Here is a 24,699-nt window from a genome sequence, read left to right as displayed (position 1 = left end):
TTCATTTGTATGCTTGTTTTCCAAAGTAAACATTACATAAATAACCAGAATGCTTAGGAATAAGAAGGTTTTTTAAAGAGTTGATTCATCTATTTCTGTAAAATAAATGTAAAGTTTAAAATTATGAGAATTAATTCTCAATGACCAAAAAGTAGAGTTACATGTTTATTATCTTATTAGTGTTAGTAAATATGGCATAAAGCTAAAAATCATTATTCATATGCTGTTCTAAGAGAGTGGGCTAGGCTCATTTAAGTGAGTAACTAAATTTATGTTAGCTTTCATGAGAGCTAACTTTTAAAAAAAATTCTTCTCATTATTTCTCCATAATCGTATCAATTACTATCTATAAATTTGGAAGTTCCTAAAAAGACATACTTTGGAAAAGTTAAGGGCTCAGATAAAATGAAGCACAATATTTCTAAGGTAAAACTGTCAAACTTTCCATGGGAAAAAAAAGCAAAGCTTTCTACCTTCATGGAGAGTTCATAAGATTCTAGTGAAACAGCAGAGGAATTTGTCATCCGCAGTACCTTCCACCCTCACCCCACAAATACATAACATAAGGAAGAAACATTTAAAAATTTATATGCCATTATTTATTTCTTCATTTTTCTTCTCAAGGCAGTTATAACCTCTTTGTTCCTCAGACTGTAAATAAAAGGATTCAGAAGGGGAATTATTATGGTGTAAAATAACGAATACATCTTGTCCTGATTTTCGGCTGGTCCAGACCCAGGGCGCACGTACATGAGGAAGAGAGTGCCATAGAACAAAGAGACAGAGAGCAGATGGGCACTGCATGTCGAGAAGGCTTTGCTTCTGCCCTTCTCAGATTTGGTTTTCAGGATGGCAAAGAGGACGTAGGAGTATGAGACAATAATAGTCATGAAGGTAAAGACTTGTATAAAAGCTGAAAATACTAAAACAAGAAGCATATTAACTGTAGGGTCAGTGCAAGAAAGTTTGAATAACTGTAAAATTTCGCAGTAGAAATAATGTATGATTCTGGACCTGCAGAAAGTTAATCTAACCAAGAAAACCACATGAATTGCTGAATGCAAAAAGCCAACCAAATATGAAACACCTACAAACTGAGAACAGAGTCTGTTGGACATCACCACTGGATAAAGCAAGGGGTTGCATATGGCCACGTAGCGGTCATAGGCCATCACTGACAGGAGGAAACACTCTGTGGTTGCACTTGATCCAAAGAAATAAAATTGGATGAAGCACTCAACCCGGAATATGTTATGATTCTCAGATAAAAAGTTGATAAGCATCTTGGGAGTGACAGAAGAAGAAGTGCATGCATCAGCCAAGGCTAAACTTCCCAGGAAGAAATACATGGGCGTGTGGAGGTGGGGGTCCTTCCAGATGAGACCAATGAGCCCGAGGTTGCCCACCATTGTGATGACATAGAGGAGGAGGAACACCAGGAACAGGGGCACCTGCAGCCCAGGACCATCTGTCAGTCCTGTGAGGACAAACTTTGTCAGCAGAGTCTGATTTTCTTCTGCCATGTCTGAGCCAGACAATCACTAAAATGAAATGACAAGTGATGAACAGTCAGGAGTAAATGATAAAAGTAGTAATGGCTGTTTGTATAACTAGTATGTTATCATTTGATTAGTATTCTTTTTTTTAATTTTTTTTTTTTTTGAGAGCGACAGACACAGAGAGAAAGACAGATAGAGGGAGAGAGAGAGAATGGGCGCGCCAGGGTTTCCAGCCTCTGCAAACGAACTCCAGACGCGTGCGCCCCCTTGTGCATCTGGCTAACGTGGGACCTGGGGAACTGAGCCTCGAACCGGGGTCCTTAGGCTTCACAGGCAAGCACTTAACTGCTAAGCCATCTCTCCAGCCCTGATTAGTATTCTTAAAGTTTTAGCTTTATTTGCCGACCTTTATAGACATTCACAGCTCCATAATGTAACATCAAAATAACTCACTCAAAAGAAAAATGAAGTTATGAAATTTGCAGAAAAATGTATGGACCTGGAAAGGATTATAGTAAGTGAGGTAACCCAGGCCCAGAAAGCCAAGCGCCACATGTTCTCTCTCATATGTGGATCCTAGCTACAGATGATTGGGCTTCTGAGTGAGAATGAAAATACTTAGTAGCAGAGGCCAGTAAGGTAAAAAGGAGACATAAAAGGTAGAGAAAGGAAGGGAGGAGGATACTTAATAGGTTGATATTGTATATATGTCATTACAATGATAGTAATGGGGAGGTAATATGATGGAGAATGGAATTTCAAATGGGAAAGTGTGGGGGTGGGGAGGGAGGGAATTACCATGGGATATATTTTATAATCATGGAAAATGTTAATAAAAATAAAAAAAAAAAGAATTAAAATCCATTGGGTGTGGTGGCACACACCTTTAATCCCAGCACTTGGGAGGCAGAGGTAGGAGGATCACTGTGAGTTCGAGGCCACCCTGAAAGTACATAATTAATTCCAGGTCAGCCTGGACTAGAGTAAAACCCTACCTCGAAAAACAAAAAAAAACAAAAACAAACAAACAAAAAAAAAATCCAATGTGGTGGTGCATGCCTTTAATCCCATCCAGGCACTTGGGAGGCAGAGGTAAGAGGATCACTATGAGTTTGAGGCCACCCTGAAACTATATATAGTGAATTCCAGGTCAACCTGGGCTAAAGTCCACTTTTCAATTCAGTAGGCAAACATCTTTAATATAGAAAATTCATCAAAACATAATATTGGGGGACTGGAGAGATGGCTTAGCAGTTAAGGCACTTGCCTGCAAAGCCAAAGGACCCAGGTTTGACTCCCCAGGACCCACATAAACCAGATGCACAGGGTGGTGCATGCATCTGGAGTTTGTTTGCAGTGGCTGGAGGCCCTGACACACCCATTCTCTCCCTCTCTCTCTCTCTCTCTCTCTCTCTACCTATTTCTGTATTTCTCTCTCTCAAATAAATAAATAAAAATAAACATAATATTGAATTAAAAAAAATAACTCACTCAAAGTGACATGTAAATTTAATGCAAATCCTTTTCAATCAAAATCAAAATCGGCACATAGTCTCTTAAATTGCTTTCTCTCATTAAGCAATTTCAGGACTCAAACATATTATCAGGGATTTTTAGTTTATTTCAGTAACAAAGCACTCCATTTGTTCCTGTATATATTATCTGCTTTCACTATTATGAATATGACATTTAATATTTACATGGAGTAGGTTTTCTTTTCCAAATAGTCTCTGAAAGAACTAAAACTAAATGTTCCTTAATTATTTTTCCTCTGACTTTTAGAGATAACGTCTCACTATGTTTCCCTATCTCACCTGGAATTTGTGATATATATCAACTTGGCCTTGAACTCACAGTGACTCCCTTACCTCTACCTCTTGAGTACTGGGTTTGCAAACGTGTGGAACCATGCTGAGATTAATATTTTGAAAAGAAAATAAATAAATACATGAAGGAATAAATATTGCTATGATATTTTCGCATATGATAAAACTCTGAAATTTAAAATCAAGCATTCAAAGTTTAGGAAACATGAGAATATTGATAATGAGAAAAGTGTAGGCAAACTAATTTTTCCAATCTTAATATATAACTAAATGCTATCATTCCAAAAATTTAAATATTTATATTTATATATTGTATTTATTTGCAAGTAGAAAGAGAAGAAGAGAAGGGCAGAGGGGGAGAGAGAGAGAGAGCATGAGCATTCCTGCAAAGGAACTCCAGATACATGCACCAGTTTATGTACTTGGTTTAACATGGGCATTGGGGAGTTGAACCCAAGCCCTCAGACTTTGCAAACAAACACTTTTAACTGATAAACATGTCTCCAGCCCCTCATTCTAATAATTTAAATCACTATATAGAATCAATTGTGAAATATAAATTTACCTTCATTGAAAATAAATTATGAATGAATACATTTTGAAATTCTTACTTGTAAATACATATTATCAGAGAACCCTAGTATGTACAGGATTAAAAAAATATTAATAAAAATTAGAAATCAAAAGAGATTTTTGCTTTGAGTTAACTCATGCAAATTTCATTCTAAACTCTAGCTACTATATTATGTGTATCCCCATATCTAGTTCTAGCAGTGTATAATTCATCAAAAAAATCCTGTGCTTTGTAAATGTGTTTCTTAGTAGTGTCTGATACATGGGCAACACAAATAACATTGAGGTGACCTCAGAAACTATATGCACACTCTATTTATTCCATGAAATAAAGGACTTTATTGCATTCAAACATACACAAACCCAAAGCTATAGTTTTTCATCCTGAAAAATTGAATTTGAACATCAGTTTGATTTAATAAAGAAAACTCACATCATAAAATACTACTACCTTAAATATTTTCTGACCATTATTATTTACATTTTCCATTTTTATCTGAGTTTATATTAAAACTTGCCAATATTTTATAACCTTCATACACAATAAAATTTCTCAGATTTTTATGCATATTAACATGGGCATTACTTTCTTAAGTTGTCTAGCATTTTTACCTCTTGCTTAGATATTTTGTGATCTGTAGTCAGATTACAAAATAATAATAAAGAAAATTAGGAAAAGCTCTGTGCTCTCATCCAAGCCCTATAGAAAGGCAAAAAAGTAGAACTTAACTCATCTTCAGGAAGGATCATAAAAGGTACAAGAGAAGCAATATTATTTATGTACCAAATTTCCATGGAAACTCAGACAAGAAGCAGATAGCATTTATTATGTCTATTTAAAACCACCCTTTAAAAAAACTTTGGAATTCCCTTAATATTTCCTAGGGGTTCCCAAGAGTGTAAACTGAAAGTTGTTCTACTGGGCATTGGGAGCTAATCATCAAATTATCTGCACAACTAGTTACACAGTGTGCACTCAAGGTTCATGGCAAGGACTTGTTTATAAAAGTCAGTAAATAGAGTAGAATGAACTTGTTTTCACTCTTAGTACAGTTAATGTTCCATAACTTAAATACATGGTACACTGATTTTCCTTTAATCCCAAATGTGCTAGGAATTCTCATATCCAAATATGAGATTAAGATCTTTGAAGATTTTTTTGCCCAAAACTTTACATACTTCAGGTGTTTGCTGACTGAAAGAACAGTCACAAAAATGTGCAATGCAAACAACAAACCATGCACATATCCCAGACACTAACTTCACCTCAATGCCATCACTGCAGTCATTGTGAAGGCTTCCAGCTTTGTATAATTTTATTTTTTATTTTAGAGAGTGTGAGAAAGAGTCAGAGAGAGAATTGGCACACTAGGGCCTCAGCCACTGCAATCAAACTCCAGATGCTTGCACCACCTAGTGGGCATGTTCCGCTTTGCACTTGCCTCACCTTTGTGTGTCTGGCAATCCTAACCAAAAAGAATATTTCAGAGATTTCATTGTACCTGATTTCAAGTTATACTACATAGCCATACTTACAAAAGCAGCATTGAACTGACACAAAAATAGACACATTAACCAATAGAATAGCACTAAGATCAAGATATAAACCCATGAAACTACCACCACTTGATTTTTGACAAAGATACCAAAAATCCCACACATTTGAGAAAATCAACCACTGCAATAAGTGATGCTGAGCAAACTAGATAACTATATGCAGAAGAATGAAGAATTATCTCTATCACTTGTCCCACAAAAAGTCAATGCCAAATGGATGAAAGACTAATGCAAGACCTGAAACTCTGAAACTATTAGAAAACACTTCAAGATATAGGTGTAGGCAAAGACTTCCTGTTACTTTTTTGGAGCAGGATCTCACTCTACACTCAATGCTCTCCTCCACGCTGACCTGAACCTCAGTCTGCACAGTCCAGATTGGCCTCAAACTCACAATGGTAGTCCCACTTCAACAACTACTCATTGGCCTTCTTCTCCTTCTTCTTCTTCTTGTTCTGTTCCTTTTCCTCTTTCTTCTTTGAGGTAGGGTCTCCCTCTAGCCCATGCTGACCTGGAATTCATTATGGAGTCTCAGGCTAACCTCGAATTCCCAGTGATCCTCTTATCTCTGCCTCCTGAGTACTGGGATTAAAGGTGTGCTCCTCAATACCCAGCCTTCTTTTAAATTTTTATTTATGTGTTTGCAAGCAGAGACAGACAGAAGAGAGAGAGATACAATGTGTGCACCAGGGCCTCTAGCCACTGCAAACAAACTCTAGGTACATGTGTCATTTTGTCCATCTAGATTTATGTGGGTAATGGGGAATCAAACATAGGTTATTAGGCTATGCAGGCAGGCATCTTAACCACCAAACCATTTCTCTAGCCCAGCAATTACTTAATAGGACTCTAATTGCTCAGGAAATAGTACAGAGAATTAACAAATGGGATGCACTGAAAAAAAAAATTCTGCACAACAACAACAAAAAAATAATAATACAGTAAAGAGAGTTTGTATTATAGGAGAAACTCTTTAAATTATATACATCTGACAGAGGGCTAAGATCTAGAATATATACAGGACTCAAAATACTAAATAAGAATAAATCAGTCAGTCATTAAATGAGCTAGTGAAATTAATAGATCTCAAAAGATGAAATACAATTGGTCAACAAACATGAAAACATGCTTAACCTAATTAGCCATCAGAGAAATCAAAACTATATTGAGATTCTATTTCACACCTTCAGAATGGCAGCCATTAAGTAAGTAATGACAGATACTAGTAAGGAAGAAGACAAAAGGGAAGGAGTGTAAACTAGCCCAGTGTGTATGGTAATCTCTTTGGAGGGTCCTCTAAAACTGAAATTAGATCTCCCAGATGACCAAGCGAACCACACCTGGGTACTACCCAAATGAGTCCAGATCAACATATTACAGAGATACGTGCATATCAAAGTTTACTAGACCAGCATTCCAGGAACCACCCTTCTCATCCTGTCATTACTGTTCTGCAACTGCAGAAAACTTTCATAACTTCCAGCTTTTATGGGGAATCTGAGATCCAAGCTCAGCCATTCAGGCTTGAAAAGTAAGTGCTTTAATCCACAGAACCATCTCTCTAGCCCTTTTATTCCTTGCAGACAGGTCTCATACATAGCCCATGCTGGCCTACAACTCACTATGTAATAGAAGCTATCCTTAAATTCCTTATACTTCTGCCACTACACCCAAGGTCTTGGGATACAGGTATGCATCATCATGTCGAGCCACAACAAATTGTTTTCATCCACGAATAATGTCATTTGCATAAAAACAAATGCAAGTGAAAATACTTATGCCATGGGAATAACTCTCAGAATGACAAATATTGCTGTAAAAACATGAGAATCAGAATTTGTATTCCAGCAGCCACATAATTTCCAGTCAGATGTGGCAGCCCATCTATAATCCCGGAATTTGGGGACTGGAAATTGGATTGCAAGGGCAATCTGGCTAGTTTAGACAAGCTCAATTAGTAAATTCTGGGTTTAAGAAGGAGAACCTGTCAAAATAAATACAGTGGAGTGTGGGTTCCTGGATTCTTGCTCTGGGGGTGGCTGCGGTCACACACACCCCCGAAGGCATCCAGGCAACTGGGAATGGTTTATTTTTTCAATTTTAAAAGTCTATTTCTGCCACCCTTCCCTAGCTATCACCATGTGTAAGCAATTCCTCTTTAGTTAGAAGTCCTATGATCAAGATATGATAAGTTAAAAAGTGACATCAAAATAGAAGGAAGACTAGTTAAAAAAAGAATAAGGGGGCTGGAGACATGGTTTAGCCACTAAGGCAATTGCCTGCAAAGCCTAAGGACTCACATTTGACTCTCCAGATCCCATGTCAGTCAGATGCACAAAGGTAAGGGAAGCCCAAGTGCACACATGTCCACTAGGTGGTACAGGCATCTAGAGTTCTGTTACAATGACTGAGGCCCTTGCTCACCAATTCCCTATCTCTCCTCTCTTTCTGTCTCTCTCTCAAAAATTTAAAAAAAAAAATGGAGAAGAAGAAGAAGTGATTCAGTGGAAGGGGAATAGGGAGAAGGAAGGGGAAGGTGGTAGGAAGGGATTGTGATCATGATATATATTTTAAATTTATTTTTATTACTTATGGACATACTTGGTATGGGTATAACACCATGTTGATGTCACACTTTCCCTAATCCATACCCCTTTTTGGAAGGGGCCCTCCTCATTGGGGATGCAGGTCAACCCCATAGGGATTGTAGATCATGCATTCTGAGAGCAGCAGTCAGTTATGGGAGAGAGGTGATGTCTCTGGGCATAATGTCCCAACTTGTGGCTCTAACAGTCTTTATGTCTAACAGTCTTTATGTCTCCTCTTCCACAATATTCCCTGAGCCAGATTGGGTGTGTTTTCAGTCTGCTTCGGTGATGGGCTCATTAGGGGCCTCTGGATCTCTGTTTTGGTATGTGTTGAGTGTCCTCAGTGTCTACGTCCTTCACCGTAATTCTGATATCAGGATCACAGAGAACGCAACACTCTTGCTCACTTACCCAGTTCCTATGTGGTTTCAGCTTGGGCTGGGGTGATGTGCAATAGGTCATTTATATTCTCAGGTTCTGCTCCCATATGAAAATGAGAGCAGGTTCTCCAAAGGCGAGTAAAGTCAGCACTGGTTAAATGGGATAACCATTATTAATTTAGAGAGAATTTAATGGGTATGGACCCTGTCCACTTATAGCCCAAAATTCATGGAAGCTTTATATTAGAAAGCAAACTCATCTGGACATGATTCTGACTTGTTTTCCAGTTTCAGGTATGAGCTCCTTTCCACTGAGTGGATCTGTTAGCCAATCCAAGAGCAGTTGGTTACCGAGCATGGTTGTGTGCCACTATTCCACTTGTGTGAGTATCACATCAGGTAATTTGCTTCTGAGTAGCTTAGAACTCGAGTTGATTGGACAGATGTTGGACACTTTCCCCTAGTAACTCATGTAGTGCCTTACAGAACTAGATGGGCTAACAGACTGGGGAGCTCTCTCCCAGATTCCAGCCAGTTCTCTCCATGTTCCATGTTGAAAACTTATGGTGTCTTGCCAAGTGCTCTGACAGAAGTTTGTCTTGTCTTGGGACCCCTTGTAAGTCTCTCTGATCAACAGTTCATTGTGTGTGTTAACCACATCCTGGTATTGGGAGTTATAGCCAAGCACCAAGGGAACAGATTTTAAAAAAAAAAAAAAAAAAAAGGAATAAAGGAAAAGGAAAGGGAGAAATTTAAGGTTAAGCTTTATCTCACCCTCTCCAGGGTCCTTTGAACCAAGTGCTTCCCCTAAGGTCCTATTGAGGATTCAACTATTTAATCTATTTTCCAGGATATAGGTTTCTATGATACCAAGTCAACCTGGGTTCAGTTTTGTGTTCCACCTCGCTTTTCCCCTCCCCTCAAGCCCTACCCTCCCTATTGTCCAGGCACTGAGATGCCTATCAGATATGTCAGCAACTCAGGCTGATCAAGGTTAGGAGCCACAGATGAGTGAGACCTTGTGACAATTATCTTTCTGTGAGTGTGTGAGTTCACTGAATATGATCTATTCCAAGTTCAACCATTTTTCTACACATTTCATTGTGTCATTTTTTTCTTACTGCTGAGTAGAATTCCACCACATAGATATACCACATCTTGGTTATCCTTTCATCCAATGATGGGCACCTGGGTTGATTCCAGTTTCTTAGCTATTATGAATTGAGCAGCTATAAACATGGTTGAGCAAATATCTCTGAACCAAGGTGTGAAGCTTTTAGGGTAAATTCCCAGTTAGGGAATAACTGGGTCTGTTGGTAATTCCCTATTCATCCTTTTCAGGAGACTCTGTATTGATTTCCATTGTGGTTGTACCATCTTACATTCCTACCAACAGTTAATGAGGGTTCCTATTTCTTCACATCCTCACTACCATTTGTTTTTATTTGATTTTTTTAATGTTTTCTATCCTTACTGGGGTGCGGTAGAATCTCATAGTTGTTTTAATTTGCATTCCCCTGGTGGTTAGGGATATTGAACATTTTCTTAAGTGTGTGTTTGTCACTTGCATTTCTTCCTCTGAGAACTCCCTATTCAGTTCTCTGCCCCATTTTATGAGTGGGTTGTTTGATTTTTTTTGTTGTTGTCATTTAGGTTTTTGAGTTCTTTGTAGATTCTAGAAATTAAGACTCGGTTAGTTGTATAGTTGGCAAAACTTTTCTCCCGTTCTGTGGATAACCAATTGGCTCTGCTTATGATATGCTTATCTATGCAAAAACTTCTCAGCTTCATGAGATCCCATTGGTTGAGTGATTGTCTAAGTTCCTCTGCTACTGGAATTTTGTTCAGGAAGTCTTTCCCCACTCCTATAACATGGATAGTTCCTTCTATTTTTTTTTTTCCAGTAGTATAAGAGTTTCAGGTATTACATTGGGGTCTTTAATCCATCTGGACTTGATTTTCATGTGTGGTGAGATGTGTCGATGTAGTTTCATTTTTCTGGATATGGGTATCCAGTTTGCCCAGGGCCATTTGTTAAAATGCTGCCTTTTCTCCATTCTATGCTATTGGAGCCTTTGTTGAAGATCAACTAGCTATAGTTACTTCACCTAAAATCTGGATCTTCAATTGTGTTCCATTGGTGTATATTCCTGTTTGTATGCCAGTATCATGATGTTTTTTTTTTTATTTCTATGGCTTTAGATCAGGTTTGGTGATGCCTCCAGAGGTGTTTCTTTTACTGAGGATATGTTTGGATATCTGAGGCCTGCTGCCATTCCATATGAATTTTGAGATCATTTTTCTATCTCTGTGAAGAATGATGCTGAGATTTTTTATTGGTATAGCATTAAATCTGTATATTACTTTTGGTAGGATTGCCAATTTCACAATGTTAATTCTGCCTATCCAGGAGCATGGGAGGTATGTCCATCTTCACAAGTCCTCCTCAATTTCTTTCTTGAGTGTTTTAAGGTTTTCACTATATATGAACTTCACATCCTTGGCTAGAGTTATTCCAAGGTATTTTATTATTTTGTTGTGGTGGTTGCTATTGAAAATGGGACAGTGGATTGATATTGTATATATGTAATTACAATGATTTTAATGGGGAGGTAATATGATGGAGAATGGAATTTCAAATGGGAAAGTGTGGGGGTGGGGAGGGAGGGAATTACCATGGGATATATTTTATAATCATGGAAAATGTTAATAAAAATTTTTAAAAAAGAGAAGACAATAAAAAATATTTTTAAAAAAGAAAATGGGACAGTGTCACTAATTTATTTCTCTGTATCTTTGTCTTTTGCATATAGAAAGGCTACTGATTTTTGTGTGCTGATTTTGTATCCTGCTATTTTGCTGAAGGAATTAATCACCTTTAGGAGTTTTGAGATGGAGGCTCTCAGGTCTCTTATGTATAGGATCATGTCATTTCCAACTTATATCCCTTTTATTTCTTTCTCCTGTCTTATTTCTTGGACTAGGACTTCTAGAACTATTATGAAGAGCAGAAGTGAGAGTTGGAAACCCTGTCTTGTTTCTGATGTCAATGGGAATTCCTTGAGTCTTTCCCCATTTACTATTATTAGGGCTTTCTTTGCTTCATATATAGCATTTGTTATGTTGAGGTATAAACCATCTATGCCTATTCTCCCCAATGTTTTTATCATGAAATGATGTATTTTGTCAAAGGCCTTTTCTGTATTTATTGAAATGATCATGTGGTTTTTGTGATTTTTACTTATGTAGTGTATTACAATGACAGATTTCCATATGTTGAACCAACCCCCGTTCCTGGGATAACCCCTACTTATCAAGGTGGAGAATGCTTTTTAAAAAAAATTTTTTGTTTATTTTTATTTATTTATTTGAAAGTGACAGACAGAGACAAGGAGGCAGAGAGAGAGAGAGAGAGAACGGGTGCACCAGGGCTTCCAGCCACTGCAAACGAACTCCAGATGTGTGCACCCCCTTGTGCATCTGGCTAATGTGGGTCTTGGGGAATCAAGCTTAGAATCAGGGTCCTTGGTCTTCACAGTCAAGCATTTAACCATTAAGCCATCTCTCCTGCCCTGGATAATGCTTTTGATGTGTTGTTGAATTTGATTTGCAAGGATTTTGTTCAGGATCTTTGCATTTAAGTTCATTAGAGATATAGGCCTATAGTTTTCTTGTTTCATCTCTGTCTGGTTTGGGTATTAGGGTGATGGTAGCTTCATAAAAGGAGTTGGGGAGCTTTCCCTGTTCTCTGATTATTTAGAGCAGTTTGAGAAAAATTGGTTTCAGCTCTTCCATAAAGGTTTGATAGAATTCAGCTGAGAAACCACCTGGTCCTGGGCTGTTCTTTTGGGGGAAGGTTTTGATTACCTTTTCAATCTCAATGGATGTGATACATTTGTTTTGGAGATTAATCTGATCTGGGTTTAGTTTTGGTAGTTGGTATGTGTTCAGGAAATTATCCATTTCTTAAGAGTGTCCAGTTTTGTGGAGTAGGGGTTTTGAAAGTAAGTCCTGATGGTTCTTCCAATTTCACTTATGTCTGTTGTGACCTTTACTTTTTCATTTCTAATTTTGTAAATTTTAAGTGTCTCTTTTTTCGACTTGATCAAATTGAACAGTGGTTTATCAATCTTATTTATTTTTTCTAAGAACCAGCTCTTTGTTTCATCAATTTTCTTGTTTTCTTAGTTTCCAATTAATTAATTTTTGCTCTGATCTTGATTAGTTCTTTCCATCTGGAGCTTTTTGAGTCAGATTCTTCTTGTTTTTTCAGTGCCTTTAGGTGGATGGTTAGTTATTGATTTGGGATCTCTCTGTGTTTGTTATGAAGGCATCTTGTGCTATGAATTTTCCCCTAAGGACTGCCTTCATTGTGTCTCATAAATTTTGGTAAGATGTGTTCTCATTGTTATTCAATTCTAGAATTTTTACAATTTTTTAAAATGTCATTCACTACCCATTTATTGTTCAGTTTCCAGGAGCTGATGGAATTCCTGGCACATCTCTTGACAATTGCTAACTTTACAACATTGTGATCTGATATCATCTAGGAAATTTTGTTGATTTTCCTGACTATATGGAGGCAGGCTTTATGGCATAATATATGTTTTATTTTGGAGAGGATTCCATGTGCTGCTGAGAAGAATGTGTATTCTGTAGATTTTGGATAGAAAGTTCTGTAGATGTTTGTTAAGTCTAGTTGGTCTATGGGGTTGAGCTCTCTTACTTCCCTGCTGATTTTATCTTTGGATGATCTATCTATTGCTGATAGTGAAATACCCAACTATGATGATGTTGGTGCTTATTTCTATTTTGTTGTCAAGTATATTTTGCTTTATGAATTGTGGTGAACTTGTTGGATGATCCCTTTGATGAGTAAAAAGTGGCCTTCTTGGTCTTTTTTGATTACTTTTGGTTTGAAGTCTATTTTGCCAGATATTAGTATAGCAATGCCTACTTGTTTCTTATTTCCTTTAGCATGGAATATCATTTTCCACCCTTTCACCCCAAGGAGGTGTCTGCTTTAGTGGTGAGGTGGGTTACTTAAAGACAGTAGATTGAGGTATCCATTTTTCTGATCCACACTGTTAACTTGTGACTCTTGATGGGTTAGTTAAGGCCATTAATGTTTAGGGGGATAATTATGAGGTTTGATTTAATCCCTGACATATTGTGGTTCTTTATGGGGTTTGGCGTTTTCTTGTACTTTGTAGATTTTTGAGCCTTCTCTGGGTTTGGTTATTGTGATCTACTTCTTGTGGGTGCTTGAGGTTGGTTGTTTGACTCTTCTGTGTGGAAAAATCCCTGAAGTACTCTCTGTAGATTTGGCTTTGCATTCATATAGTTATAGAGTTGACTTTTATTGTGGAAAGTTTTTCTTCTAGTATCTATTATTAGGGATACTTTTTCTGAGAACAGTAGTTTGGGTTGGAAGCCATAGGTTATTAGACTTTGCAGTATTCTATTCCAGGCCCATCTGGCTTTTAAGGTTTCCATTGAGAAATCTGAGATAATCCTGGTGGGTTTACCTTTATATGTAATGTGTTCTCTCTCACTGCTTTTTAGGACTTTCTCTTTGTTTTCATTGTTTAGAGTCTTAATGATAACAGTCTTGGAGAGTTTCTCCTTTGGTCCAGTCTGTTTGGAGTTCTGTTAGCTGGAACTCAGGCCAGTTGCCTCCTCCTTTTAAATAACAGGACATTACAGCCTTTTAAAATACCTGGCAAATTATGAGCCACACCTTGGAGAGAATTTTGTTGTTTTTAATCACTCTGTACATAGGTTAAAGTTGACCTAGAACATACACTCATCAATAATACTTATGATAGTATGTAACAAATTGTGCCCTGTTGATATAAAAGTTTAGCTCACTGTAGGCTTTAGTTAAATCTGACTTTTAAACACAAGAACAAACAAACAAAAAAGTCTCGAAACAAATCAAATGCCAACAAAACCTTCAGGACAGATCTGTTGGACTGTTTGGATTAGGAAAACCATACTACTTGTTTAAAGCCTAAACAAAAGAGAAAATATTGGGTACAGTTCAAATTAAAATTAGGTACATTTTTACCAAGAAATTTAAAAGTTACATGGTGGTGATCCTCATGTCTCAGATTCCTAAGTAGCTAGGAAATAAGCCTGTTCCACCAAACCTAACTCATTTTGCTTTTTTGCTTTTTATGATACCTGTATGAATAAGTGATGTAAAGTTATATAAAGATATATTTCCCATAGAGCACTTGGCAGAAAATCAAGATGTAAAACCCATGGAAAAATACCAGGAGCCCAAAACAGCCCCAGATGCAGACAGCCTTGTGACCCCCAGATGCAGACAGGCATGACCATAAACTCCGCCTAATGTACTATAGATAACCCTGTCAGGATGCTTCCGAGAAGAGAAAAAAAAAAAAAAAAAAAAAAGAGGATCCCCACCGATTCCAAGTCTATTAATAAGTAACCAGTAACCAGTGCTGGGACTGAAATCATGCTTCTGCTTCTGTAAACCTGCTTCTGCTCTCCCTAACTCTATAAAAAGAGACCCTTCCCCTTGCCCAGCGCACTCAGCCTCTCGAACGACTGGAGTGCCCGCAGGCGCCTGTGTAAACAATAAAGCTGCCTCTTGCCTTTGCATCCAGTGGCTCGGTCTTGGTTCTTGGGTGCGGGTCTCCCACCACGGAAGATTCCCCCTCCCCCGGGAATCTTACAGCTGGGGGCTCGTCCGGGATTGGGGACCCCCGCCCAACCCAATTACTGCCCACCGGGAGGTAAGCATTTAATTTGGTGCACCATTCTGTCTGTCTACGTCTAGTTCCGTTTTTTGCGCTGCGTTAGAAAATCGGCTCGGATCCGTGTCGTTTTGTATCTGGGCGGCTTGAGAAGGAGCTGACGGGCTCGGACTTCTCCCCCGCCACCCTGGAGGACGCTTCAGGGAATTTGGGAGCCCGATTTTTCAGAGCTCAACAAGTATCCAAGGGATACGTTAGTCTGTTGGGTGGACAAACGGTCTCCCCGTCTGAATCTGCATTTTCAGTCTGTTACTGAAGCCGCGCTGCGCGTCTCTGTGCCGGCTGTCTCTCTGTTGTCTTAGTCCTTGGTGTTTGTTTAGTGTTGTCTCTTGACAAAATGGGTCAAAAAAATGGTGACCCCCCTGAGTTTAACCCTAGATCATTGGAAAGACGTTCGAAAGATTGCTTCCAACCAGTCAGTAGATGTCAAAAAGGAAAAATGGCAAACTTTCTGTTCCACGGAATGGCCCACCTTTAATGTGGGCTGGCCAAGGGATGGGACCTTTAACCTCTCTACTATTTTACAGGTGAAAGCAAAGGTGTTCGATCACGGTCCACATGGACAACCAGACCAAGTCCCCTATATAGTCACCTGGGAGTGTCTAGCAGTTGGCCCACCGCTATGGGTCGCCCCTTTTATCCCCCCCCCCAACCTGCCCCGCCACTGCCTCTCCCTGCCCCTACTTCCTCCTCTTGTTGTCCGGTTGATACCAAGAAGCAGCCCCTGAAACCGGTACTTCCCCCGGACCTCAATACCCCCCCCTTATAGATCTCCTCTCGGAAGGACCCCCTCCCTATGGATCCCAAACCCAGGCACCAGCCGCGCCGCCGCGCCCCCCCCCCCCCTTGCACTCCCTTCCCCAGTGGCTGGACGCCTACGGAGCCACCGAGAGCAGCCACCACAGGGGGAGACTTCACAAGCCTTTCCCTTGAGGCTCTTCTCAGGACAGAAGAAAAGCAGAGTCTTTCTGGAAGCCAGAAAGAATGTTCCAGGCGATAACGGGAGACCCACCCAGATACTAGATGAGATTGATGATGCTTTTCCTTTGGCCCGCCCCGACTGGGACCACACCTCAGCAGACGGTAGGGGACACCTACGCCTTTATCGCCAGTTGCTCATAGTGGGCCTCCGTGGTGCTGGGCGCCACCCTACTAATTTGGCCAAGGTAAAGCAAGTAATACAAAAACCAGATAAATCCCCTGCTGCCTTTCTAGAGAAAATTAAAATAGCAGAGAGGATTTTTAATAAACTAGAGACAGCAGAAAAGAAAGAGGACCACCTACACAGGGAGGCAGAGGATAGAAAAGACAAGCATAAAAAAAAAAAAATGCTAGGAAACACACGAGAAGCAGAGAATTGAGCCGCCTCTTGGCCACTGTAGTACAGAACAATGATAGGACTAATAGGTTGGGAGACCAAAGGAGACCCAGACCCAGAGTGGACCGGGGACTATCGCCCTGACCAAAACCTTAGGGAAGTTAACAAAAGGGTAGAAGATATCCACCCCACTGTGCCTAATCCTTATAACCTGCTGAGTTCTTTACCTCCCTCTCATCAGTGGTATTCAATCTTGGATTTAAAGGATGCCTTTTTCTGCCTGAGACTGGCTTCCCAGAGTCAGCCACTGTTTGCATTCGAATGGAAGGACCCTGACTGTGGAATCTCAGGGCAATTAACATGGACAAGACTTCCCCAGGGATTTAAAAACAGTCCCACCCTCTTTAATGAAGCCTTACATCGGGACCTGGCTGACTTTCGAATCCAGCACACTTCCTTAATTCTGCTCCAATATGTAGATGACCTCCTACTTGCGGCCTCCTCACATCAGGACTGTCATACAGGTACCGGGGCCCTGCTTGAGACTCTGGGACACTTGGGCTATAGAGCTTCTGCTAAGAAGGCCCAAATCTGTCAACAAGAGGTCACCTACTTGGGGTACAAATTAAGAAATGGCCAACGCTGGTTAACACCGGCCCGCATAGACACTGTAGCTCACATTCCTGTCCCCCAGAACCATAGACAACTCAGAGAGTTCTTGGGGACCGCTGGGTTCTGTTGCCTATGGATACCAGGGTTTGCTGAAATGGCAGCCCCTCTTTACCCCTTGACTAAACAAGGAACCCCCTTCAATTGGACTAAGCCACAGCAAGAGGCTTTTGACAAAATTAAACACTCTCTCCTCTCTCCTCCGGCTTTGGGCTTGCCTGACATCACCAAGCCCTTCGAGCTATTCATAGATAAAAGACAGGGGTTTGCGAAGGAAGTGCTAACTCAGCAGCTTGGACCATGGAGGCACCCGGTTGCATATCTCTCAAAAAAAGTTAGATCCAGTGGCCTCAGGCTGGCCACCATGTCTAAAAATAATCGCTGCAGTTGCAGTCTTGACCAAGGATGCAAGTAAACTAACCCTGGGGCCGCAGTGACCACCAGAGACCAGGTAGTCTGGGCTAGCGCCCTGCCCGGAGGGACCTCGGCACAAAAAGCGGAACTCATTGCTTTGACTCAAGCCCTTCAGCAGGCTAAAGGTAAAAAAAAAAAAAAAAAAACTCAATGTGTACACTGATAGCCGGTATTCATTCGCCACCGCCCACATACATGGGGAAATTTACAAAAGAAGGGGCCTGCTGACTTCAGAGGAAAAAAAAAAAAATCAAAAATAAAACTAAGATATTGGCCCTCCTCAAGGCTCTGTACCTACCCCAGAAGCTCAGCATTATACACTGTCCAGGTCATCAGAAAGGAAACAGCCCCGAGGCCATAGGGAACAGGTTCGCTGATAAAGCCGCCCGTGAGGCAGCTCTGGGACCCCAACTCTTGATTTTGATGGCCACTGAGGAGGGGACTCCTAAAGCAGCATCTCCAACTCCGGGATGGGAATACACGAATGAGGACTTGGACTTGATTCAGAAACTGGGGGCATCATATGATGCTGCCCACGGCAAATGGACTTACCTAGAAAAGACTATTGTACCTCAAAAGATTACAGCCCTCCTCATTAAGCAACTTCACAGGCTAACCCACATGAGTGCTCAAAAGATGAATACTCTACTAGAACAAAAGGAAACAGGACATCTTTTTCTAAACAAAGGTTCAATCCTAAAAGAAGTTGCAAACACTTGCAAAGTGTGTGCTCAGGTAAATGCTGGATGAGCCCAGATGGCCCTTGGGTCTCGCCTGAGGGGACACCAACCTGGGGCTTGTTGGGAGCTCGACTTCACTGAGGTAAAACCGGGTATATATGGTTACAAATATCTCCTAGTTTTTGTAGACACTTTTTCAGGATGGGTAGAAGCATTTCCCACCAAGCATGAAACCGCCAGAGTGGTAACCAAGAAATTGCTAGATGATATCTTTCCTCAGTATGGAATGCCACAGGCACTCGGGTCAGACAATGGGCCTGCCTTTGTCTCCCAGGTAAGTCAGTCAGTGGCCAAGACACTGGGGATCAATTGGAAGTTACATTGTGCATACAGACCCCAGAGTTCAGGTCAGGTAGAAAAGATAAATAAAACAATTAAAGAGGCTTTATCTAAATTAACGCTTGCAACTGGCTCAAAGGATTGGGTACAACTCCTACCCCTGACCCTTTACAAGGCCCTCATGGCCTAACCCCCTTTGAAATCCTCTATGGCAGCCCCCCCGCCAGCTGTCACTTTCATGCTTACAGAAATTTCTAATTTTACTGATACCCCCACCCTACAGGCTCACTTAAAGGCCCTACAGTTGGTACACCAGGAAGTTTGGAAACCTCTAGCAGCTGCCTATAAAGAGGCAACTAATAAACCGCTAATCCCCCATTCATTCCAGATAGGGGACTCGGTTTGGGTCTGTCGACATCAGACCAAGAATCTGAAACCTCGCTGGAAAGGACCTTACACCGTGCTCCTGACAACTCCCACGGCCTTAAAAGTAGACGGAATCGCCACTTGGATCCACGCCTCCCACGTCAAGGCTGCCCTGACAGAATACCCAGACAGCACACCACCAAACCTCGCATCATGGAAAGCACATCACACTCCAAATCCCCTAAAGATAAGACTCTCTCGATCTTAACATGCCTCTTCTTAGCTTTCAGTTTTGTGAGTAACGTCTCTGCTAGTCCTCACCTTTCCTTATCTTTGACTTGGCTAGTCATTTCTGAGATAGGACAAATTATTTGGTCTAATACCTCCCCTGCCCCGTTATGGACATGGTGGCCCCCCTTAACCCCCAATCTGTGCGCCTTGACTGCCCATAGAAAACCTTTTAAAGAGACTTTAAAAAAAGACTCACCAGAAGAGACACAACCCTCCTGTTAGCCCAGGATGTTACTCCAAACCTGCCAGACAGTTGTTAAAGTCCACTCTATATGTTTGCCCCCAACATGCCCAGGCATCAGACTGTGGAACTAGAGTGGACTATTATTGTAAAAACTGGGGATGTAAAACCACTGGAAATGTATACTGGCAACCCAAATCCTCCTGGGATTTTATTACTGTAACTCGCCTAAATCAGGGTAACAAGATGCTTCTGAACATTACTTTCACTTCTCCCGGCAAGGCAGATAGGACATGGCTCAAAGGCCATACTTGGGGGGTCCGTCTTTACATAGATGGGCCAGACCCAGGTTTCCTCCTCACCATTAAGCTCCAATTATCAACTGACATAAGTCCAATAGGCCCCAACCCAGTTCTACCAGATCAAAAACCTATCCCCCGACTCCCACTTTCCTTGGCCCCGCCTTCTAAACCTACCAATGTTATAATTCCCCCTCCTAAAAGACCAACCACTCCTGTGTCCCCTGGAGCTTACTACTTAGAATCTCCAAATGGAACCTATTGGGCCTGTAATACAGGACTGACTCCTTGCATTTCTGCTACTGTCCTTAATTCTACTGCTGATTACTGTGTCCTAGTCCAGTTATGGCCACGCATTACCTACCATAGATCAGAATTCATTCTTCAGGTATTTAAAAACAGACCTAGGCGGGAGCCCATAACCCTTACCATCGCCCTCCTTTTGGGAGCAGGAGAAATCTTAGCGGGGATAGAAACGGGAACAACTGCCCTGGTACACTTTGAGCAGACCCGAGCCCTACAAGAAGCGATAACCACAGACTTACAGGCCATAGAAAAATCTATTTCTGCTCTAAAAAACTTCTCTTACTTCCCTTTCAGAGATAGTATTGCAAAATAGAAGAGGCCTAGACTTGTTGTTTCTAAAAGAAGGGGGCCTCTGTGCTGCCCTTAAGGAAGAATGCTGTTTTTATGCTGACCACACGGGCATAGTCCGGGAATCTATGGAAATGCTCAGGGAAAGACTAGCCCAGAGGCAGAGATTGCTAGAGTCACGACCGGGCTGGTTCGAAAGTTGGTTTCATAAATCCCCCTGGTTCACCACTCTTTTATCCACCCTCCTAGGTCCCCTACTCATTCTTGCACTCTTACTAACCTTTGGTCCATGTATTCTCAATAGGCTGGTACAGTTTATACGCGACAGGCTGTCAGTTATCCAGGCGTTCGTCCTCACTAGTCAGTATCAGTCATTAAGCCAAAATGACATAGGATTATAAGTAAAAGATTTTACTCAGTACCAAGAGAAATGGGGGAATGTAAAACCCATGGAAAAATACCAGGAGCCCAAAACAGCCCCAGATGCAGACAGCCTTGTGACCCCCAGATGCAGACAGGCATGACCATAAACTCCGCCTAATGTACTATAGATAACCCTGTCAGGATGCTTCCGAGAAGAGAAAAAAAAAAAAAAAAAAAAGAGGATCCCCACCGACTCCAAGTCTATTAATAAGTAACCAGTAACCAGTGCTGGGACTGAAATCATGCTTCTGCTTCTGTAAACCTGCTTCTGCTCTCCCTAACTCTATAAAAAGAGACCCTTCCCCTTGCCCAGCGCACTCAGCCTCTCGAAGGACTGGAGTGCCCGCAGGCGCCTGTGTAAACAATAAAGCTGCCTCTTGCCTTTGCATCCAGTGGCTCGGTCTTGGTTCTTGGGCGCGGGTCTCCCACCACGGAAGATTCCCCCTCCCCCGGGAATCTTACAAAGACAGTTAGCAAGAACCATCAAGACATGTCCTTTCCTACTCTTTCTCTGTGTTTCTTGAGAAAAAGCGTGTGGGTACACCCCCACCCAACTGACACAGCCACCAGCCTCAGCTCCATGTGCGGGAGGAGGCATGTGGGCAGGCCTCATCCCTGTTAAATCTTTTCAGCCAAGTCTCCAGGCTGGGCCTTGACTGAGGCAGTGTCTATCTCTTCTTCATTTAGGCAGCCGCAGATCCCCTGTGTGTGGCTGGCAGCTCTCCAGAGGCGCAGCTTAAACTCTGCAATTGAACTGGACAGAGGCTGGTGCCGCAGGAGGGGAAGAGCCCAGATCAGGAGTCTGAGCTACATCCTCCCAGCCCCACAGGCAACCGTGCGCCCTGTAGCAGAGTGTCTTATAATGGAAAAAGAAAAAAGGCCGGGGGGATGGGGGGGTGGGGTGGGGGGGGGGGACTAAGAAGACATTCCTGGTTTCTGAACCTCCATGCACTCATGAGGCCCCTCCCCATCAGCTCAACAGAGCCAGCTCCCAAGCTCCAGAGGAGTTCAGCCTCATTATGTATGGCTGGGGTTCCAACAAGCTGTATCTCTTTCAAAAGCTATTACCCGGCTGGGTGTGGTGGCGCACGCCTTTAATTCTAGCACTCGGGAGGCAGAGGTAGGAGAATCGCCATGAGTTTGAGGCCACCCTGAGACTACATACTGAATTCCAGGTCAGCCTGAGCTAGAGTGAACCCTGCCTCAGGGGGAAAAAAAAAAGTTACCGGGCTGGAGAGATGGCTTAGCAGTTAAGGCGTTTGCCTGCAAAGCCAAAGGATCCCGGTTTGATTTTCCAGGACCCACATAAGCCAGATTCACAAGGAGCGCATGCACTTGGAGTTCATTTGCAGTGGCTGGAGGCCCTGTCGCTCCCATTCTCCTCTCTCTCTCTCTCTCTCTCTCTCTCTCCCTCTCTTTCTCTCTCTCTCTCTCTCTCTCTGCCTCTTTCTGTCTCATAAAATTAAAAAAAAAAAAAAAGTTGTTACCATTACAGAAGAGCCCCATCTGGCACCAGTTTGGCCTCATAGTATGCATTTCAACAGAGGTCACAATCCCAGCAGGGTTCTGCGGGCTTGGTGGCCTTTGATGCCCATGTGCAGCCTGGCCAGTTGAGGCTGTGGCAGAGTTCCCAGTCCAAAGGGAGGCCTGTCTGCCTGCCTGTCCACTGCCAATGCTGTGCGACATTCATACCCTCGGTTTAGTCAGAGGCAGTAGATAGTAGCCTCCAGCAAGAGAGAAAGCCAGCTAGTTGTCTTTCAAGTGGAGAGAAGCAGTAGAGATACCCCAAGTCACAGACAAATAATGTAATAATCATAATTTTCCTTCACAACATTTTCTTGTCATCTGTAATGGGATGCCCAGGATCCAGGGAAGTCCTTAAATCCCAAACCCTAAGTTCTTTTTTAATTTTAATCAAAGAATTGAATGAAAAAGATTGAGAAGGATAATTATTAAATTACTATATTTATTAAGGGTCATGCAAAGTTAAGGAAAGACGCCCACTTGGCTAGAGATCCCACATGGAGGACCTGGAAAACCCATGGAAAGAAAAGAGAGAAAAGAAAAGTACAAGGAGCTCCTGCCATGGGGGGAGCTGAAGGAGACTGAGAGCTAGGGGCCCTCCTGCTGGGTCTGGGCCTGGAGCTGGACCTGGGCCTGCCCTCGCCTTGCATAGGTATTTATACCTCATAGTGCTGGGCTGTCTTCCCGCTCAGGGGAACCAGAGGGACAGCTGGTTGGTTAGGGGTAGGGGCTGTGTCAGGAAGAGGCTAGCCCTGACACGAAGTTCCAGGGGCTGAACTTGACCAGCCACAATGTGTAATTCCTAGGAAAGTCCTCCCTCCCAAGTGGAGCCCCGGTTGTTTGTGGAAAAACAGGTCTAGGGAACTAGTCAAGAGATAAGAAATTAGATCATTTTTGATTTCTAGCCAAGTGTAGACTTAACTGCCTTTTTTCTTATTTTCAGGGGTCCAGTCCCCCTAACTGTACCTCCCTCTCATTACCACAATTTCACTGAGCCTATATCCAAAGAAACCTGAGGGCATTAGCTACAAAGCACACAGCTGGGTTGCATTAGACAGAGTTCATTGACCCTCCCGGAAAATGGAGATAGTAGCCAGTAATAGACAGGATCTGACTTATTTTTTTAATATTCAATACAAGCAAAACACAGTCTGAAAAGGTGAGCAACATCTATTTATTTCTTCATAATTCTTCTAAAGGCACCTATAACCTCTTTGTTCCTCAGGCTGTAAATAAATGGGTTTAGCAGAGGAATTATTACCGTGTAAAATAAGGAAAATAGTTTTTCTTTATCTTGAGAAGGCCCAGACCCAGGACAAACATAAATGAGGAAGAGGGTGCCATAGAACAAAGTGACAGACAGCAGATGGGCACTGCAGGTGGAGAAGGCTTTGCTTCTGCCTTTCTCGGACTTCTTTTTTAGGATGGCAAAGAGAACATGGGCATAAGAGATCAGGATGGTTACAAAGGTGAGGCCTTGTATGAAGCTTGCAAAGGTTAAGAGCATAACCATGTTAAGTGTAGGATCAGTGCAAGAAATCTTGAACAGTTTTAAAATCTCACAATAATAATATTGTATGATGTTGGACCTGCAGAAAGTTAATCTAACTAGCAACCCTACATGAATTGCTAAATGCAGAGATCCAGAAAAATAGGCCACAGCTATAAGCTGAGTGCAGAGTCTATTAGACATCACTACTGGATAAAACAAGGGGTTGCATATGGCCATGTAGCGGTCATAGGCCATCACTAACAGGAGGAAACACTCTGTGGTTGCACTGGAACCCATAAAGTAAACCTGGGCAAAGCATTCAACCAGAGACACCTTATGATTCTTGGATAAGAAGTTGATAAGCATCTTGGGGGTGACAGAGGACGAAGTGCACGCATCAGCAAAGGCTAAACTGCTGAGGAATACGTACATAGGGGAGTGGAGGTGGGGGTCCTTCCAGATGACAGCAACCAGCCCGAGGTTGCCCATCATGGTGACCACGTAGATGACAAGGAACACCAGGAACAAGGTTGGCTTTAGCTCTGGACGATCCGTCAGTCCTGTGAGGACAAACTCCATGAGCAGACTTTGATTTTTTTCTGTCATATCTGGCCTGGACATCACTAACATGAAAGCAATGATGACATTGTTACATAAACAGTTATAAAACTGGTGATATTCTTATCACTAACAAGCTCCAAAAGAGGCTTTTTATCACAGTGCTTCAAAACTTTTGCCTTTGTCTACTTTAATGGGCATGTAGAATTCTTTACAATAAAAAAAAATAAAAATGCTGGGCTGGAGAGATGGCTTAGTGGTTAGGGCATTTGCCTGCAAAGCCAAAGGACCCTCGCTTCAATTCCCCAGGACCCTCGTAAGCCGGATGCACAAGATGGTGCTT

General features: G+C 41.8%; 2 protein-coding genes across 2 annotated transcripts; both read right to left on the bottom strand.

The window, feature by feature from the left end:
- Positions 1 to 599: 599 nt before the first annotated feature.
- On the bottom strand, positions 600 to 1,532 carry LOC101611997 (olfactory receptor 5AC1-like). The gene has a single exon (XM_004663316.2). The coding sequence runs from the start codon at positions 1,521 to 1,523 to the stop codon at positions 600 to 602; it is 924 nt and encodes a 307-aa protein (XP_004663373.1). The 5' UTR covers positions 1,524 to 1,532.
- A 21,948-nt stretch (positions 1,533 to 23,480) lies between these two features.
- LOC101611701 (olfactory receptor 5AC1-like) lies at positions 23,481 to 24,419 on the bottom strand. The gene has a single exon (XM_004663315.2). The coding sequence runs from the start codon at positions 24,417 to 24,419 to the stop codon at positions 23,481 to 23,483; it is 939 nt and encodes a 312-aa protein (XP_004663372.2).
- Between the last annotated feature and the right edge of the window lie 280 nt (positions 24,420 to 24,699).

The sequence above is a fragment of the Jaculus jaculus genome, chromosome 4 (assembly GCF_020740685.1).
Source record: "Jaculus jaculus isolate mJacJac1 chromosome 4, mJacJac1.mat.Y.cur, whole genome shotgun sequence".
In the NCBI taxonomy this organism is placed as follows: Eukaryota; Metazoa; Chordata; class Mammalia; order Rodentia; family Dipodidae; genus Jaculus; species Jaculus jaculus.
The sequence above is the reverse complement of the archived record's forward strand: the minus strand, read 5'-3'. Positions and strand labels throughout refer to the sequence as shown.

Excerpts from the sequence above, each read along its gene's own strand:
- LOC101611701 (XM_004663315.2), bottom strand. The coding sequence starts at position 24,419 with ATGTCCAGGCCAGATATGACAGAAAAAAATCAAAGTCTGCTCATGGAG.
- LOC101611997 (XM_004663316.2), bottom strand. The coding sequence starts at position 1,523 with ATGGCAGAAGAAAATCAGACTCTGCTGACAAAGTTTGTCCTCACAGGA.